Source organism: Podarcis gaigeae, assembly GCF_964106915.1.
Source record: "Podarcis gaigeae genome assembly, chromosome: 2".
NCBI classification, from domain to species: domain Eukaryota; kingdom Metazoa; phylum Chordata; class Lepidosauria; order Squamata; family Lacertidae; genus Podarcis; species Podarcis gaigeae.
Window position 1 is genome coordinate 118,636,574 of NC_139679.1, and position 19,989 is coordinate 118,656,562.

Below are 19,989 nucleotides of genomic sequence, written 5' to 3' on the forward strand. Positions count from 1 at the left end.
CACTCTGCCTATGTTCAAGGACCCTTCGCTTTGACAGACTGGCCCCTGCCATGGCAAAGGTGGGCCAAAGACCAAAAATCTAGTGAGGCCAGGTTGAAGTTAAGGCCGACCACAGAGGTGGAGGGGACTGCATGCCTAACTGGGGCAGTAGGAATGGAATGGAGTATACCTGAGGGAGAAGCGGAATGGAGTATCTTGGACGGCATGGCTGGCATTCTAGGAAGCACAGCACACACTGCGATGTTTTCTTGCAGGGAGCCCCTGTCATTCCACAAAAATGGCATTTCTATTTATAATTCTCATTAGGGACCAGGAGTGGCTTTCTCCTGACACAAAGGCAGCTAGCGCCACTTAAATGTAGGGGCTGTGCACTGCAGAATGTCTGGATACCATGGCAGCTCAGAGAGAACGTAGTTTTAACAGGTCAGCACTCAACAGGTTTAATACTCTCCCCATCCCCCCCCAACCGCCAATAATTTTTATTTTAACACATTACAAAAATAATCACTAGATTTATATCCTGCTTTTCTTCCAAGGGGTTCAAGACTTGTTCCTCTGCTCCCGCCCTGCTGCCTTAATCCTCACAACAGCCCTGGAAGGTAGACTAGGATAAGAGTGAGTGAGTTTCGTGTCAGAGGAAAGATCTGAACCTGGCTCTGGGTGAAAGCTGGCCCTGTTGAATTTCTGCATGTTAAAGGTAAAGGGACCCCTGACCATTAGTTCCAGTCGTGGCCGACTCTGGGGTTGCGGCGCTCGTCTTGCTTTATTGGCCAAGGGAACAGGCGTACAGCTTTCGGGTCAGTGGCCAGCATGAATAAGCCTCTTGTGGCAAACCAGAGCAGCACACGGAAACACCATTTACCTTCCCGCCGGAGTGGTACCTATTTATCTACTTGACTTTGACATGCTTTCGAACTGCTAGGTTGGCAGGAGCAGGGACTGAGCAACGGGAGCTCACCCCACCGCAGGGATTCGAACCGCTGACCTGATTGGCAAGTCCTAGGCTCTGTGGTTTAACCCAGTGCCACCTGCGTCCCTCTGATCAGAGGTACTATACCTTTAAGGGGCAAACATCAACCATCAACTTGCTGTTTGCTAGAGGAATTGGATAGATTGGATCAGGGGTCAGCAACCTTTTTCACCCGGGGGGGGGGCAGTCCACCATCCCTCAGACCATGTGGTGGGACGGACTATATTTGGTTGGGGGATGAATGAATTCCTATGCCCCACAAATAACCCAGAGATGCATTTTAAATAAAACCACACATTCTACTCATGTAAAAACACGCTGATTCCCGGACTGTCCGCTGGCCGGATTGAGAAGGCGATTGAGCCACATCTGGCCCACAGGCCTTAGGCTGCCTTCCCCTGGATTGGATGCTAGTCTAGATGATATCCAGGAAAGTAACCGGACTTGGAAGATTGTGTAGAGTTCTGGTCATCTTGCCTTAAAAAAAAAATATCGTGTAAAAGGCTCAGAAAACGACAACCAAAGTGATTGAGTGAGATGCAACAATTCCCATGTGTGGAATTGAATACGTTTGGGATTTAGGACAAAAGGAAGTACTTCACACAGCAGTGTTAAACTTTGGAACTCACTGCCACAGGGAGCAGCAAAGGCCATTGATGTAAGAGGATTAGACAGATTAATGAAGGATAAAGCTCTCCAGTCTGAGGCAGTATGTGCCTTTGAATAAGAGTCGGGTGGGAAATGAAGGCGAGGAGAACCCACATTACTGCATTATTTCGGAAGTTTATTTGGGATAATTGTCCACCTCGTATATCACACAAGTTGCCTCATCTGCAGAGGTGGCTCTGGGTTCTAGACATGTCAAAGAGAGAAAGCAGCTAGGCCACTTATTTCACAGCCTCATTAACTGCGAACCCTGAAATTTTGGGTCCTGTTGGGATTTTTGGGTGTTAATTATGAACCCTTGTTGGATGCATCACCTACTCAGGTTTGGGGCGGCCCTACAAAATGCAGGGGTTCAGTTAACGAAGCTCCTGCGAAATTGACTTTATGGGGTCACCCTGATGTGAAGATGTGGTTCGCATGTGGGATTTTGTACACAAGATCAGCTGATGGGAACAGAGGGAGAATTTTTTTACAAATAGCCTTTACTGAGGGCAAGATGCTATTTACCAATGGGCGCCCAATGGCAATATTCTCAATTACAATACCTGTCGGTGTCCATTTATGGTCCCAGGCTACCTGAGAGATCGTATCTCCCTATATTGAACCTGCTCATGCACTAAGACAGTGAGCCCCTTCCCAGCTCAGACAGTAGAGCATAAGAATCTCAGGGTCATGGGTTTGAGTCGCACGTTGGGCAAAAGATCCGGGCTGCTATCAGGGCAAACTATATTTTAATTGCAGGTTCTAAATGTGTTCTGCTGGATTTCAGCTTTTGTTCTTAACCAGTTTGCTTTTATTACATTATTGCATTTTATAATGCTTTTAAACGTCGGAAGCTGCCTTGAATTCCACATGGGGGAAAAGGTAGGAGATGAAAACATTTAACGGTAATACTAAATTGCTGGGGGAGTAATTGGATCGTAACAAAACACCAGAGAGAGTTGCTATTGTTTCTCAATATTTACTGGAAGCTTGTAAAGTAGGAGATCAACAACTTAAGGAGCAGAACAGACAAATAAAGAGTGTGTCAAAAAATGCATTTTACAAAGAATGAATTGTACTGGGGGAAACATATGCAGCGGCTGCAAAGCAGGTTAACTCCAATCAAAGTCACAGAAACACTAACTCTATGTACGCTAACCTTGTTTGGTAACTGATTTTAACATTTGGAGCACATATTATCAATGTATGTGTAAATTTAAGATGGATGCACTGATGTTTATTGCGCTGTGCATGTGAGCTGATTCTTCCCTATCTCTTTTCTTTTAACAAATTTGTATATAAAAAAGGGTTGTGTTTTTTTGGATCTGAAAGTTTTTTCTACTCTAACAGTTTGGTAGCCCATATATGTATTGGAAACTAGGTCCCTTAAGAAACTGGGTTCTTACACTGTGTAATTAGCATTTCCATATTCATTAATTTCCATATTAGCGGGGGGGGGGGTGTCCCCAAAATGGAGAATTTGGTGTATATTATACCAGGAGTGGCTGATATTTTCTTCTTTTAATTGTTGGCTGGATTTTAACTGAACTCCATTATGAAGGTATTTATTATGCTAGGTATAGTTCCTTTCCCAATTGACAGATTAATGACACTTATCGGAGCTATAAAAAGAGAGGCTGATAAATGCACTGGGATGAATTAAGTGTCCACACATTCAGTTTTTCAATCCAAAATTGAAAGGTACATTTTAGGAAAGGGTCGTAAATTCTCTAATGGAGATAAATGAATTTGCTCTAATTTTGTTTAAAGGTATTTAGTTATTTTTCCATTTCAATTCATTGTTTTTTGTTGTCATCACTAAGCTGATAATTTTGAAAGGCCTTACAAATGCTGTAGATAACTTTGGCAGTAAATCTTGAATTCCTCCCCACCTTCCACGTAGAAATGAATTGAATAAATTCTGCCTCAAGTTTAGCTTTTGGAATTTCAGTAGGCAGAACTTTAAACTGATATGAATTTGGGTCTAACAATCTTATGGCACCTACTCTTCCTAGCCACGCCATACTGAAAAAAAAAAAAAATCCCCCCACCACTCCCAACATTACTTAATATTTATTAATAAAGGATTTAAAAAATCATTTTGAGACTTTTTAGGGATAAGCACTCCTATGACACCGTTGTTTATTGGAAGTGGTGTCAAATGAGTTACTTTTTTGTTGTTCTCTGGAAAGTCCAAAACTTTGCTGATTTTTCAATAATTTGTTTAACCACATTGTTAGCATATAATCAAGGCACCACACCTAAGAATTCCCCTCTCGTATTTTGATGGTTTGAAAGTTACAAATTTGTTATCAAAAGCTTACTCTAAAGAGAGAATGAATTTTATGTTACTTTATATAACGGACAAAATTCAACGTTTGTGGATTGGGTCAGTGACCGACCTGTCCTTAATAAAACCTACCAGGTCTAAATGAATTACATTTTGGAACTATATTACAGTCTTTTTACCAAAAGGCTAGTAAACAAGCTGGCATTTTGTCTGATTAAACTAAACAAATCGAAATGAGCCAGGAAATTTGGAAGTCAGCAATGGGGGTGGGAGGCCTTTTCTGTGGTGACTCCCTCTGTTAAGTTGCTCAGGCGCACTCTTGAGGGCCTACAATTCAGAGTGAGACGTCTTGTGTTTCTCAAGGCTGGCCCTGCAAAAAAAACTCTCCTCACATTCGGAGCATTTGTAAAACTTCTTTCCCATCCAGATTTTCTGGTGTCTTGCGAGGCGTGACACTCGATCAAAACCTTTCCCGCAGTCGGGGCATTTGTGCCTCTTCTCACCCGTGTGGATTCTCTGGTGACTCACGAGGTGCAACGCTTGACCAAAACTTTTCCCGCAGTCGGGGCATTTGTGCTGCTTCTCTGTGTGGATTCTCTGGTGTCTCGCGAGGTGCGACGCTCGACCAAAACTTTTCCCGCAGTCGGCGCAGATGTGGCGGCTCTTCCCGGTGTGGATCTCTTGACGTCTCATTAGGTGTGACGTCTTGCTGAATGTTTGCCCATGCTCAGGTTGTGGGGAGGCCCCCCCTTGCACATCGGGGACCAATTTCATTCCCCCATGAAAGTTTCTCCTATGGTAAGCAAGATATGAATTCCATCTGAAACACTTCCCACAATCGGTGCACTTAAAAGGTTTCTCTGCAGTGTGGATGCGCCGATGTCTTATTAGTTGCGATATCCACCTGCACTCTAACCCACACTCGGGACACGGGCATGAGTTCACTTGTCCACTAGATACTTTGTGCGAAAGGGGGACCAGTTTCTGTCCCTGGTGAGCCTTCTGCCTATGACGGGAAAAAGATGAACCCCACATGAAACACTCCCCACAATCGGTACACTGATAGGGTTTCTCTCCAGTGTGAATCCGTTGATGTGCTTTTAGCACTGATGAGTGGGAGCATATTTTCCCGCACTCAGGGCATGGGTGACATTTCTCCTGCCCACCAGATACGTTTTTCTGGACGGGGGAAGATTTCATTTCCTGATGCATCTCCTTTCTGTGACTGGCAAGACACGAGCTCCGTGAGAAACGCTCCCCACAGTCGGCGCATTTGTAGGTCTCCTCTCCAGTGCGGAGGCAATGTCTTATCAGGTGTGAAGCCTTGCTGAACCTTCTTCCACACTCACAGCATCGGGAGGGTCGTGTGCTGGGTAGTTTTTTCAGAAGAGGGACCAGTCTCTTTCCCTGGTGAATCCGTTTTCTATCAGCACATTTATAAGGTTTCTCTCCGGCGTGAACAACTTGGTGTCTTATTAGGTGCGATGGCCTGTCAAACGTTTTCGCACACTCAGGGCACGGGTAGGATCTCCCTTGTCCACTAGATTCTTTTGGCAGGGGGAGGGTCAATTTCTTTTGCTGGCGACACACCTTCCTATGGCGAATATAACCTGACTGCCACATAAAACACTCTCCGCAATCCATACACCGATAGGGTTTCTCTCCAGAGTGGAGACGTTTATGTATTTTCAGCTGTGATGGCTTGAAGAATATTTTCCCGCACTCGGGGCATGTGTGGTATCCCTTCTGCCCACCAAATACATTTTTCCGCAGGGTGGCAGATTTCATTTCCTGATGCACCTCCTTTCTGTGGCTGTCAAGGGATGAGCTCTGTGAGAAACACTCCCCACAATCTGTGCATTTATAGGGTTCCTCTCCAGTGTGGTGTCTTCCAATATTTTTAAGGGGCTTCTCAGCTGAATGCAGTATCAGGTGTTTTCTTAGGTGTGTTGGGCAACTAAAGGTTTTCTCACAGTGGGAACATTTGTGCAGTTTCCCCCGAGTGCGCGAGGCCTTCCCACTTCTCTTGCCATTGATGGCTCCCTGGTAGATCACAGTTATACTTGCTTCCCTGTCAACCTTCTCACAAAGAACAGATCTTTGCCCATCTTTCCTCAGGTAGATCACCTGCTGCCGTTCCTCTCTGTGACTATTCTCCAAGATGTCTCCCTCCTTCCAATACTGGGGACTGTTGTCCTTGGCTCTCTCTGCCGACACACCCCATGGCCCCATCTCAGATGGATGGTTCTCTTGCCCATTCTCTTCAGGCAGATAATTCTCGCTTCCACCTTCCTGCACTGTCCCAAGATCTGTTGAAATGACAAAGAGTTCTCCTGTTAAGCATTTACATTGGCCAAGAGAATGATGAAGGGCACGTTTTCTGTCTACCTAAGTCTTGCCAGAAACAACAACAACAACAACAACAACAACAACAATAATAATAATAAATTATTTATACCCCGCCCATCTGGCTGGGCTTCCCCAGCCACTCTGGGCGGCTTCCAAAAAAATATATTAAAACACTGCAATACATCAAACATTAAAAGCTTCCCTATCAGGGCTGCCTTCAGATGTCTTCTAAAAGTCTGGTAGTTGTTGTTCTCTTTGACATCTGGTGGGAGGGCGTTCCACAGGGCGGGTGCTACTACCGAGAAGGCCCTCTGCCTGGTTCCCTGTAACTTGGCTTCTCACAGTGAGGGAACCGCCAGAAGGCCCTCAGTGCTGGACCTCAGCGTCCGGGCAGAATGATGGGGGTGGAGACGCTCCTTCAGGTATACTGGACCGAGGCCATTTAGGGCTTTAAAGGTCAGCACCAACACTTTGAATTGTGCTCGGAAACGTACTGGGAGCCAATGTAGGTAACAGTAATAATTACTAACTCTCATCTTTGTAGTTTTATCTACAGTCATACCTCTTGTTACGTTTGCTTCAGGTTAAATCTTTTCAGGCTGCGTTCTGTGGCGACCTGGAAGTACCGGAAAGGGTTACTTCTGGGTTTTGCCACTCGCGCATGCACAGACGCTCAAAATGACGTCACGCGCATGCGCAGAAGCGACAAATCGCGACCCGCGCAGACGCACGTTGCGTTCTGCTCATGTTGCGAACAGGCCTCCAGAACAGATCCCACTCGCAACCAGAGGTACCACTGTATTTTGACTATTGGCCTTGTGACAAATTTCACGGTTACGTTTTGATTCTATAAGGATTTTCTTCAAGCTCTGACCTGAATAGAAAGGTCAGATTGTTATTGTACTTTCTTTGCAACAGGGTGGATTTGATTTAAATCATTAGTCAGTAAGACTTAATTTAAATCTTTTTTTCCTTCCTTTTTTTACAGAAAGACTCATTCTTGCTGGTATAAACTTAATATTTACAACCAGGTGAAGGTTTCATTTTTGGAATAATAAATTTTCAGAGTAGTTTTTACAGTTATATCAAAAATTGCAGATTTGGTTATACTATTAGAAATACATAGACAGATAATTATGAAATTATTGTGAGGTTTAATAAGTTAACTGTTTATATTTGGACAACTTTTCTGCTGTGCTTTATTGGAAGGAGAAAAACAATCATTTCCTTAATAACAATTTAAACAATTTATTTAACTAAAGCAATAACATTATAGCATATGTCTCCATGTTTGTTAACTGATGTGGTTAAACATTTTTTTAAAAACAAAACCTTAAGACTGAGTTTTAGTACACATGAAACATTTAAAACAAATCATTTCCTGATGAATAGCCTTTGCACTATAATGTAACTTAAATAGAAAACTATCTTTAGAAAGATGTTTCCTCCAAAAGCATTTTATTTTAAAAATCAGATTTAAATTTTAAAATTATTTTTTAAATCATTGATTTTTATGCACCACTCTTTGCAATTTTATCTGTTTTGAATGTATTTTTACACTGGATCAAAACTGTATTTCATCTACTTAAGATATTTAGAAGTGTTTCAGATTTTTTTAAAAAAGATTCTTACCCAACTTAGTTTGATTTTGTTGGCTGGTGGATAGCATTATCCAAGTTGTGCCTGCTAACCTCTGTAACCATTTCCTTCTATTTCTAAGGATCAGGCTGAGCATGTCATTCCGCTGCGGCCAAAACAGCCACATACAAAGAGGAAAGTACCCACAGCCTTGTGGGGGAAAGCCCAAACGCCTGAAGAAATAAACTCTGGTTGAAGGAATTCTTACCAATGTCAGTGTCATCCTCCCATGATTCACTCTCTGTCTCCTGAAGATTCACAGATCCTTCCTCTGGGAGCGCAGCCATCTATAAGAATAATGCAAAACCCATCAGGCGGGGGGTCGTGTCTTAACAGAACCATTCCCCTCGATCATTTAGCACCTATTAGAGATATTTGCACAGTATAGAAATGTAACATGGTTCATTTTCAGTGGAGGAAACTGAAATGTAAAAGTCGCTTAAATAAACCTGCTAAATCACCAATTTAGGATTTTTTCCCGGGGAATCCAGAGGTTTTCTGGAAAATCTACATGACTTTTCTGTTTTGGCAGGCTGACATGTGCTTTGGTTCCATCTTTTGTTGTTGTTGTTGTACACCAGCTTTACATTTGTGTGTGTCGCTGTTTTTAGGTGTTTTAAACAGGTATTTTAATCTTACTGCTTTAACACTGCTGTGTTTGTTACACTGAGCTCCTCTGGGAGGAAGTGCAGGCCACAGGATATAAACTTTTGTGGAAATTGGGGTAAAAATGTATGAGATTTTTAAAAAGTCATCTCCATGATGTGGATTTGCCAGAGAAAAATCTGCTGCACTGTGGGTTCACTTTAGCAAATTTATTTAAGTTACCTTTAAATTTTAGCTTTGTTCCCTAATCAAAAATACATCGGGGAGGTCCACCCTCACCACAATGCACTAATCCAATGTTCTCCCTGTCACAACCCTGTGAAGTAGCACAGGCTGCAAGAGAGACGGCAACTGAGCTAAACAGGAATTTGAACTCAGGTCTTCTCAGTCCCACGTTAACCACACTGGCTCTCTGACTTTTTTTAAGCGGACTGAACCAGCACCAGGTGAGATCATTCCAAAGACAGGTCCCAAAACCAAGGTGCAGCTTCAGGATACAGTCGCACCTTGGTTCTCAAATGAAATCCGTTCCAGAAGTCCATTCAACTTCCAAAACATTTGGAAACCAAGGCGCAGCTTCCAATGGGCTTCAGGAAGCTTCCACAAATACAGTCATGCCTCATGTTACGTTTGCTTCAGGTTGAGTCCTGGGGTGACTCGGAAGTATCAGAAGGGTTACTTCCTGGTTTCGCCACTTGTGCATGCGCAGACATGCAAAATGACGTCACGCGCACGCGCAGAAGCGGCGAATTGCAACCTGCACAGACGCGGGTTGTGTTCCTTTCTGATTGCGAACGGGCCTCCGGAACAGATCCCGTTCGCAACCAGAGGTACCACTGTAGTTCGCAAACCGCAACACTCACTTCCAGGTTTGCAGTGTTTGGGAGCCAAAACGTTTGAGAACTGAGCTGTTCGAAAACCAAGGTGCGATTGTACAACAAAAGCTGTACAGCAAAAGTGCTGTACATTCCCAGACCACCACCACCCCAACTTCTGAGGGTGGTGGAGCGACCAAAAGGGCCTTCTCTCCTTATCTTAACACCCGGGAAGGTCTGTAGGAAAAGTGGTGGCCTTTCAAATATTTGAGACCCGAGTTACTTCTAAGTTCTATGGAAATTGTCTACTTGTGAGTTAAGGCCTGTGAAAAAGGCAGAGACCGATTTCATCCTGGATTCAGCTCTCTCTTACCTGCTCTTCTCTTCTCTCGGGCACCAGGTGCCTGATCAGGAAATCCTCGGCCAGCGACACGGCATGGGTGCTGCTCTCGAGGCAGTGCTCCTTCATCCAGCTCTGCATCTCTGGCGGCAGGACAGCCAGGAACTGCTCCAGGATCAGCAGCTCCAGAATCTCCTCCTTGGAGTGCCTCTCGACTTTCAGCCACCGGTAGCAAAGCTCCTGCAGCCGGGCGTAGGCCCCTCTGGGCCCTTCGGCCTCCTGGTAGCTGAAACATCGGAAGTGCTGGCGGTGCTTCTCCCTGCTCATGGTGTCTCCTTGCAAAATGGCGGCCTTTACCTTCCCATAATCCTCTCTGTCTCGGCCCTCCAGGCTTTTAAAGGCCTGCTCGGCTTCGCCACCCAGTGCAGGCAGGAGTCGGGCCGCCCACTCTTCCTTGGGCCACCGGTAGGCTTCAGCCACTTGCTCAAAGGAGGCCAGGAAGGTTGGAGCATCGTCCCAAGGGGTGGGTTCCTGCGGGGCTCCTGAGGGAGGAAGCTCCACTGTATTCAAGTACTGTTGCCACTGTGTTTCCCATAGCTGGGTTGAATTCTCTTGAGGTTCCTCCTTCACATTAAGCCAATCTCCCGAGCTTCCAAGGGAATACATTGCTTCAAAAGACTGACTTCCTCCTCCATCATCTATCATCGGCTTGCTATCCACACCCTCTTGTTCAACCATCGTTGGATCTAAGAAAATAAACACAGCAGCACCAATGAGATGCATCCACCGTCTTGAATCCCAAAGTGGCATTTCAGATGCCACAGGGAAGGCAACACCAGTGTCAGAAACTCAGATATATAAGCTAGGTGCCAAATGGGTCCTCAAACGAAGGTTACAGTGGTTGTCACTTGAGATTTTTTTGGGTTTTTTAAACATTTTTTTCCAAAAGATGTACAGTGGTACCTCCGTAACGTAATTTTGGGTTGCGAACGCAGCAAAAAACTTCCGGGTTTTGCTGCGCATGCATCCGCAAAAACACTCTGCGCACTTTGTGCATGCGCAGAAGCACTCTATTGCGCTGCACAGGTGAGCAGAAGCAGCACCTCTGGATACGGACTTTTCAGGGTAAGTACGGACCCCCAGGGCGAATTAAGTTCGTATCCAGAGGGGGCACGGTATTTATTTGTAAACAGCAGATCCACAACTCAGCATGGCAGTTAGAACTCGCTATTCGGGTAAAACTAAAGTTTCAACTAGTCGCCACTAAACTTTGTTGTCTTTTAAAAATAATTTTTATTGAATTTTACATTTTTATCAATGACATATTCTTATATAAAAAAGAAAATAATAATAATACATTGTTTAAATATTTTTGTGTTTGAGTATCATAGGCGAGTAACAAAATTTTAGCGGAGATTAAATGTTTGCTTTCACGGGGACTGGAAATTCTAAACACATAGCCCCACTGAACTCAACCAGATTAATTCAATTAATAAAAATAAAAACTGTAAACACTGAATTGTAGATACAGGAATCTGCTAAGGAATCTTTTTTTGGGTGGTGGGTGTGTGCTTTTAGAGCAGCCCCCCACCAACTGAACACCTTCCAGATAGGCAAGTTAATAAACATGACTAACTTAATGGGCCCACCCTGAGTAGGACTTACTATGATTTATTATTACCTGCCCTCCACACCAAGGTCACAGGACAGGTTACAACAATTAAAACAGAACGGGAAAAATCAGTTTAAAATAAGTTAAAAGTCAGAGAGAAGAGACTTAAAAAATCTACATTCCAGGATACAAGCTAACATCAACGTGGGACGCTTCCCAGCTCCTTTGGGAAATGTAAAACGCGACACCCCAAATCTAGCCCCAATCGATTTAGGAAACCAAAGAGGGGAATCCTTTTAGGATCAGTTTAGGAACGGAGGCGATCTCCCCAGTCGATATGGCGCGGGGTAAACATCCCCACAAACCCCGCATAATTTCTAAATTTCGAGCCCAATTCTCTACATGTCCGCTCAGAGGCGAGCCCCACGAAGTTCAATGGGGGCTTATTCCCAGAGAAGCCGGTACAGGATTACAACTTGCAACCCTGCAGGCGCTTACTTGGGGAGGATCCCCATTGAATCCCATGGGGCCTTACTTCTGGGTAAACACGTGGCAGCAATCCTAAGCAGCCTCTCTAGGGAGCCAGCCCCGTTGAATTCGGTGGGGCTTTGCTGGCACACAGGATCAGATACCTGCTCACCTCTCTCTTATTCTCATTATTGCCAGGAATTCTTATTTATTAATTAATATTATTATTACCGAACTATCCTCTCTGCAACTCACCTACCTGGTCTCAACCGCTCTTCCCGCGCGCTCTGCAACTGGCAATATCGCTCCCGGAAACGGATCTCAACGCTCTGACCCGGCCGGAAACCGGAAACGTGAGCAACCCTTACTCCCCAACTCTATGACCTTTATGGTTTTGGGCCACTCTAGGACTCTGCAGAGACCATAGAATCTGCAGAGTCTTGTACCAGCTGGGCTTTTTTAGGGTGGGATTTTGGGGAATCTGATTGCAAGTGGCCAGCTTCCCCCCCCCCCATCTCTGTCTGTAAAGCAGCAAATCGCCTTTTTTCCTCTCCTCCTGGTTGTTTCTGTTTCCTTTTTCAATCTTCCTTATGTATTTGTTTCTAGAGTCATGTGGAACTGAACATTATATTATAGCATGAGCTTTTTTGGGGGAAACAAGTGAGGATAGTGGGACTGAGAGCTTGTGCCAGGAGGAAATAGATGCCACAATATTCTGAATTTGCTGCGAGAGAGAACATGACACCCCTCTGGAAATTGTTTTTATTTTTGTTCGTTTGTTTATTTGCATATTTATTTATTATCATTACAGTGGTACCTTGGGTTACATACGCTTCAGGTTACATACACTTCAGGTTACAGACTCTGCTAACCCAGAAATATTACCTCAGGTTAAGAACTTTGCTTCAGGATGAGAACAGAAATCATGCGGCGGCGGCAGCGGGAGGCCCCATTAGCTAAAGTGGTGCTTCAGGTTAAGAACATTTTCAGGTTAAGAATGGACCTCCGGAATGAATTAAGTACTTAACCCGAGGTACCACTGTATTACTATTATTATGAATTTATTTGTTGTTGTTTAGTCGTTTAGTCATGTCCTACTCTTTGTGACCCCATGGACCAGAGGCACACCAAGCACTCCTGTCTTCCACTGCCTCCTCCAGTTTGGTCAGACTCATGTCCAGGCCGAATGATGGGGGTGGAGACGCTCCTTCAGGTATACTGGGCCGAGGCCATTGAGGGCTTTCAAGGTCAGCACCAACCCTTGGAATTGTGCTTGAAAACATGTTGGGAGCCAATGTAGGCCTTTCAGGACCAGTGTCTACAAATAAGTCTACAAATGGCAGCAACTGAGCTTTAATTTACACATTACAAAGCATTGTGTGGGTGATGTTTCAAGTCCCTGCCCTCTTCTAAAAGACAGGTCCTTTTAATAGGTTCCAAGATTTCAGTGTAAAGTTATCGTTCTGTTGAAAACTTCAGCAAATAAAGCTCTTTTTTTTTTAAGTCATCTTTATTAAGCACACCAGAAATCTTGATTCAACGTACAAAATTTTGCTAGGAAACAGAGCAAACCACAGATTACTGAGGACTCCTCCTTGAAGAAATATACCCCACTTGTCACGCAAAAAGACTGCTCACTGTCTAGTCGCAAGAATGCCCTTTTCTATGGGCTTTTTCCTGGTTTCAGCAATTCCCCCCGGTGCAGAGTCTCTGGTGACTAGCAACCTGCAATCGCCCGCTAAACGTTCTCCCGCAGGCCACACATTTGTAGGATTTGTCTCCTGTGTGGGTTTTCTGATGCCTAGTAAGGTCTGAGCTGGCGCTAAAGCTCCTCCCACAATTGGGGCAAATGTAGGGCTTCTCCCCTGTGTGGATTCTCTGATGTCTTACAAGGTCTGACCGCCAACCAAAGCTCTTCCCGCATGCTAGACACTTGTAGGGCTTCTCTCCCGTGTGGACTCTTTCGTGGGAGATGAGGTGCGAGCTCTGATTGAAGCGTTTCCCGCAGTCTGTGCAGGCGAACGGCTTCTCCCCGGTGTGCGTCCTCTCATGCTTGATGAGATCCGACCCGTATAGAAAGCTTTTCCCACACTCCGGGCACTTGTACGGCTTCTCTCCTGCGCGGGTTCTCCCTCTGCTTTCGAGGAATTCCCCCGCGTGGCTCTTGATCTGAACAGCGTTGATTTCGGCTTCCCACAAAGAGCTCTCAGCCGGTTGTGGTTGCCTGGGCTTTTCTTCACAATTCTTCTCTGGCTTGTCTTTGGGGCCATTGCCTGCAATGTATTTTTTAAAGGGTGAAATGAGTAACAGACTAGACAGGAGTAGACAAACTGAAACTCAGCCTAGTGACGACAACGACAATGATGATGATGATAATAATAATAATAATAATAATAATAATAATAATAATAAATTAAAGGTCAGCACCAACACTTTGGTTTTTTTATTGTATTATTTTATTAAAATAATTCAACATTAATACAGTGGTACCTCGGGTTAAGTACTTAATTCGTTCTGGAGGTCCGTTCTTAACCTGAAACTGTTCTTAACCTGAAGCACCACTTTAGCTAATGGGGCCTCCCACTCCTCCCGCTGCTGCATTCCCCCAGAGCACGATGTCTGTTCTCATTCTGAAGCAAAGTTCTTAACCCAAAGTACTATTTCTGGGTTAGCAGAGTCTGTAACCTGAAGCGTATGTAACCCAAGGTACCACTGTACATACACATTACGAATATACAAACTTACATTTCATATAGTCCTTAAAAATATTCATACATACCCACACTCAATCCCACACATACTTCCTTTTCCCACCACTATCCCTCACCCCTCACCCCACCCTTGTGTTCGACTTCCAGTCTACTCAATTGCAGTTTCTTTCCACTTCTATTACTTTCTTTCACACATTTTAAGGCCAACTTTCTGCTTCTTTTTCTGGTACACAATGTTATCCATCTTATTTAGTATTTCAGTATTTATGATGGAACTTATTTTTTCTAATAAGAGTTCTGATTTTTCAGTATGATTTTGCAAATATCCTTAAAACAACAAATTATTGGAATATTACAATATATCCAAAACAATGGGAGAAATCGGAAGGATCCCAATAGAGAAGATAGACAAGGACTGGAAGGTGTTTAAAGGAGCACCAACACTTTGAATTGCACTTGGAAACGTACTGGGAGCCAATGCAGGTCTTTCAGGACCGGTGTTCTATGATCTTGGCGGCCGCTCCCAGTCACCAGTCTAGCTGCTGCATTCTGGATTAGTTGCATTTTCCGGGTCACCTTCAAAGGTAGCCCCACGTAGAGCGCATTGCAGTAGTCCAAGCAGGAGATAACCAGAGCATGCACCACTCTGGTGAGACAGTGTGCACACAGGTATAGTCTCAGCCTGCGTAACAAATGGAGCTGGTAGATAGCTGCCCTGAACACAGACTTGACCTGCGCCTCCATGGACAGCTGTGAGTCCAAAATGACTCCCAGGCTGTGCACCTGGTCCTTCAGGGGCATTTACAGTCTGTAGGACCATAGCTCAGAGGAATAAGGTCCCAGATTCAATACTCAGCATCTCCAGGTAGGGCTGGGAAGGTCCCCTACTGGAATCCCACTCCCAGCTGCTGCCAGTCAGTGTATACAGTACTAAGCTTGGTGGACCAATGATTTGACTCAGTATAAGGAAGCTTCCTATGTTCCTGTGTTAGGCAGAGGTGTTTGGTTAGGCTAGACTGGAAGGTGGTGCTCTCCCTGTTTTGGACAAGCTCAATTTGCCACTAAATGCCAGGTCCATATGGTTACAAATAGATAACAATATTATAGAGGTGCTGTTAGACTCTGTGCTACTGTTTAAAGCAGAGCGGGGCACCTCCAACCGCACAGGTGGCCCATATAGGTATTGAACCCCCAAATTTGGGGTTGTCAGCACCATGTGATAACAATTTGAACCATTGGTGTTGACCTTTAAGTCCCTAAACGGCCTCAGCCCAGTATACCTGAAGCAGCGTCTCCACCCCCATCGTTCAGCCCGGACACTGAGGTCCAACTCTGAGGACCTTCCGGCAGTTCCCTCCCTGCAAGAAGTGAGGTTACAGGGAACCAGGCAGAGGGCCTTCTCGGTAGTGGCACCCATCCTGTGGAAAACCCTCCCTTAGATGTCAAGGAGATTGGAAGACATCTGTAGGGAAGTTTTTAATGTTTGATGTTTAATTATGTTTCCGTATATGGTGGAAGCCACCCAGATAGGCTGGGGCAAGGCAGCCAGATGGGCTGGGTACAAATAAAATTATTAATAATAATAGTGCCTGACCTTGTTGCATGTTGTCCTCGGTACACTCCTGCGTGGCTTCCCCGAAGAGGCGTCCTTTTTGCTCAAGGCACGGCGGGACCTCCTCTTTCTCGGGGAAGTCCACCACGACTTCCTTGTAGGGCTCCGGTTCCTGAAAGAGCAGAGAGGGTCTCTTTGGCTTACTTAGTTCATAAAATCTATGTGCTGCTTACAAAAGATAAAGCAGAAAAAATCAAGAAAAAATTTCAACCCTGCATTAAAACATACTTAAAACACAGAGAAGGCCCTCTGCATGGATCAAGGCTGTTTAGGGCTTTAAAGGTCAGCACCAACACTTTGAATTGTGCTCAGAAACATACTGGGAGCCAATGTAGATCTTTTAGGACTGGTGTTATATGGTCTCGTCGGCCAGTCCCTGACACCAGTCTGGCAGTCGCATTCTGGATTAGTTGTCGTTTCTGGGTCACCTTCAAAGGTGTAGAGTGCATTGCAGTAGTCCAAGTGGGAGATAACTAGAGCATACATTCTTTCCCATGGGTGTTGGGGGTAAACAGCAAGGCAGGCTGTGCAATCTTCGCGGTGCTTATTTGCAAAGCAATTTGCTTTAAACTACGGAACTCAGTCTCACAGGAGACATTAATAGTCACCAACTTGGATGGCTTTAAAAAGGATTAGACAGATTCATGGAGGAGAAAGCTATCAGTGGCCACTAGCCGCAATGACTGTGCGACTCTGCAATCCCTCCTGCAAATCAAATTCAAGTAAGTTTTGAGGGGGTTTTAAAAGAAGAAATACTGTCATTTTACGCTAAGCGATATTTTCTGGCAGAATATTACCGAACTTCTTTTCTGGAACAGTTTTGCTGATTATTGTTCACAATTGTCAAACGGTTAGAGACAACATACTGAAGAAAGAAGAAACAGATGTAAAGGTGAATTAGATAACCAAGAGACGTGTGGTGAATGCGTTGGAAGTCTTTTATAATATTTTAACTAGGATTTATATATTGTAATGTTTGAAGTATGAATTTGGAATTATTATGAAAAGTATTCTCTTCATTCTTTTTTTCTTTTCTTTCTTTTATTTTTCGTCGTTCTTCTTTTCTAGTCTGCATTCTGGAAAATTATGAATGTTTTTATGTATGGTTATGTATTGTTTCTATTTCTTTTTTCCCCATTTTTTTGGTAACATCTAATAAAATTTAGAGGAACGCGGGTGGCGCTGTGTGTTAAACCACAGAGCCTAGGACTTGCCGATGGGAAGGTCGGCGGTTCAAATCCCCACGACGGGGTGAGCTCCCGTTGCTCAGTCCCAGCTCCTGCCAACCTAGCAGTTCGAAAGCACATCAAAAGTGCAAGTAGATAAATAGGTACCACTCAGGCGGGAAGGTAAACGGCATTTCTGTGCGCTGCTCTGGTTTGCCAGAAGCGGCTTAGTCATGCTGGCCACATGACCTGGAAGCTGTACGCCGGCTCCTTCAGCCAATAAAGTGAGATGAGCGTCCTAACCCCAGAGTCGGCTACGACTGGACCTAATGGTCAGGGGTCCCTTTACCTTTACCTATGTATTGTTTCTATTTCCTTTTTTTCTTTTCCTTTTTTTGGTAACATCTAATAAAATTTTTAAAAAATTTAAAAAAGAGAGAGAGAGAGAAAGAAAGAAGAAACAGGACATTAAGCTTATCCTCTGGCTGCTCACCTGTCGCTCCAGCCTCTCAGCGTTGAGCTGCCTCCTCAAGAAATCCTCCGCCAGGCCTGCTGCTTGGGAGCTGGTCACTGGTTCCTCTCCGCGAACCCAGCCCTGCATCTCAAAGGGGAGGATGCTGAGAAACTGCTCCAGGACCACCAGCTCCAGGACCTGCTCCTTGGACCGTGTCTCTGGCTCCAGCCACAGACGGCACAGCTGCCAGAGTCGCCCGCATGCCTCCTGAGGCCCCGCGGCCTCCTCATAGAGGAAGTGCCTGAACCGCTGGCGATTGGCCTCTGTCCTGGCAAAATCCCCCTCGTCCCGTTGGCCACTGGATGCCATTTGAACGCAGGCCGGATGGGCTTTTCCGCCAGGCCTTGGCAAGAGCCACCTCCCTGTCTCCTCTAGAAGCCACGGGCCATGCCCAGCAGTGCCCACCAACGCCCTGCCGTTGTCCACCTGCAGGGTGGATCCCCCCAGCTGTGGATCCATCTGTCCACAGCGAGGGAACTGCACAGCCTTCAGGAAGTCCTGCCATTGGGCATCCCAGCAAACTGGCTCCCGCTTCATCTGCCGAGGAGCAGCCCACCAAAGGAACTCCTTCAGACTCTTGGCCTCAATGGCATGAGGGATTCCTCCTGCTCCCTCTCGTTGGCCAGGGCCTGCCGAGTCCAGCTTCTCCATTTTGATTCCCGGGACCTTGAAACTTGGGCAGATGAGCCTCGTTCTCCGTTCCTCCATGGCCATTTCCCCTGCTCAAGTCGGAGAGAAATAAAATAGGTTACAGATCAGTAAGAAGTTTCCTGATGAATTGTTTGGGAGTCATTTTGGACTCACAGCTGTCCATGGAGGTGCAGGTCAATTCTGTGTCCAGGGTGGTTGTTTACCAGCTCCACCTGGTACGCAGGCTGAGACCCTACCTGCCCGCGGACTGTCTTGCCAGAGTGGTGCACGCTCTGGTTATCTCTCGCTTGGACTACTGCAATGCACTCTACGTGGGGCTACCTTTGAAGGTGACTCGGAAACTACAACTAATCCAGAATGCGGCAGCTAGACTGCTGACTGGGAGTGGCTGCCAGGACCACATAACACCAGTCCTGAGAGATCTGCATTGGCTCCCAGTACGTTTCTGAGCACAATTCAAAGTGTTGGTGCTGATCTTTAAAGCCCTAAACGGCCTAGGTCCTGTATACCTGAAGGAGGGTCTCCACCCCCATTGTACAGCCCGGACACTGAGGTCCAGCGCCAAGGGCCTTCTGGCGGTTCCCTCCCTGAGAGAAGTGAGGTAACAGGGAACGAGGCAGAGGGCCTTCTTGGTGGTGGCGCCCACCCTGTAGAATGCCCTCCCTTCAGATGGAAGGAAATAAGCAGCTATCTTCTCTTTAAAAGACATCTGAAGGCAGCCCTGTTTGGGGATGTTTTTAATATTTAATGCTGTATTGTTTTTAACACTCGATTGGAAGCTGCCCAGAGTGGCTGGGGAAACTCAGCCAGATGGGCAGGGTATAAATAATAAATTATTATAATAATTTATTATTATTTGCCTCCTACGCAGTAGAGATTACTGACATTTTTAGATCTGTGGCTGCTCTGGGACTTTCTTTTTATAAAAGGTTTTAATTTGCGCTAATTTTTCAAGTGCAGTATTGAAATCTCTCTCAGATCACTCTGGGATTTTTGAGCAAGTGGCATTTTGAGTATCCCAGGTCATCTGCCTGCAGCCCCTGTCGAGACACAGAAAAAAAATGTGCACCCTCACATTTCATTTTTCCAAAGGATCTAGAGAAAGGTTGGCTCTGATAGAATGAATCTGAGCCCGGCTACTATTTTTAAATGGTTTCCCCTCCCTATTTTGCATTGCACTGCATGAATTAATTCCCTTCCACCACGCCACTATGAATGATCCTAGCTTTCAGCTTGTGGCTTAAATCACCCACCTGTCTGTCTTCTGCAGGAGTCTAATGCCAGGAGGAGGGCGGGGCTTAGACCCAGGAAGTTGTCCTCATTGTTTACTTCCCCCATCCAAATTTCCTGGGCCGCTCTAAGAAACGGAGCTCGGTGGATTTAACCCTTTGAAGTAGCAAAGACCGGACCCAGAAGCTAACAGAACAATTTGCATTAGGACCAGCAGCCTCCCAAGCAGCGAGCTGTTTTTGCAATTGTTTTTATTGCTGCAGGAGAGCAGCAAGGGGCATAGATCAGTGGCAGAGCGTCTGCTTTGCATGCATCCCCGGCATCTCTAGTTAGGGCTGCAAAACTAGGGAGCTGCTGCCAGTCCGTGCT

General features: G+C 45.3%; 3 protein-coding genes across 3 annotated transcripts in view; 1 reads left to right on the forward strand and 2 right to left on the reverse strand.

The window, feature by feature from the left end:
• LOC310837584 (uncharacterized protein) overlaps positions 1 to 19,989 on the forward strand; it is a 128,206-nt gene that overhangs the window by 66,090 nt on the left and 42,127 nt on the right. The gene's annotated exons all lie outside the window — the stretch shown is intronic.
• On the reverse strand, positions 2,582 to 12,069 carry LOC310837250 (uncharacterized protein). The gene is made up of 4 exons (XM_083723482.1): positions 11,996 to 12,069; positions 9,690 to 10,402; positions 8,104 to 8,182; positions 2,582 to 6,217 (listed from the first exon to the last, which is right to left on the reverse strand). The coding sequence occupies exons 2-4, from the start codon at positions 10,392 to 10,394 to the stop codon at positions 4,236 to 4,238; spliced, it is 2,766 nt and encodes a 921-aa protein (XP_083579608.1). The 5' UTR covers positions 10,395 to 10,402; positions 11,996 to 12,069; the 3' UTR covers positions 2,582 to 4,235.
• LOC310837627 (uncharacterized protein) lies at positions 12,487 to 19,728 on the reverse strand (the record flags this gene model as incomplete). Its single annotated transcript, XM_083724529.1, has 4 exons — positions 12,487 to 14,009; positions 16,042 to 16,171; positions 17,719 to 18,458; positions 19,644 to 19,728. The coding sequence occupies 4 exons, from the start codon at positions 19,726 to 19,728 to the stop codon at positions 13,420 to 13,422; spliced, it is 1,545 nt and encodes a 514-aa protein (XP_083580655.1). The 3' UTR covers positions 12,487 to 13,419.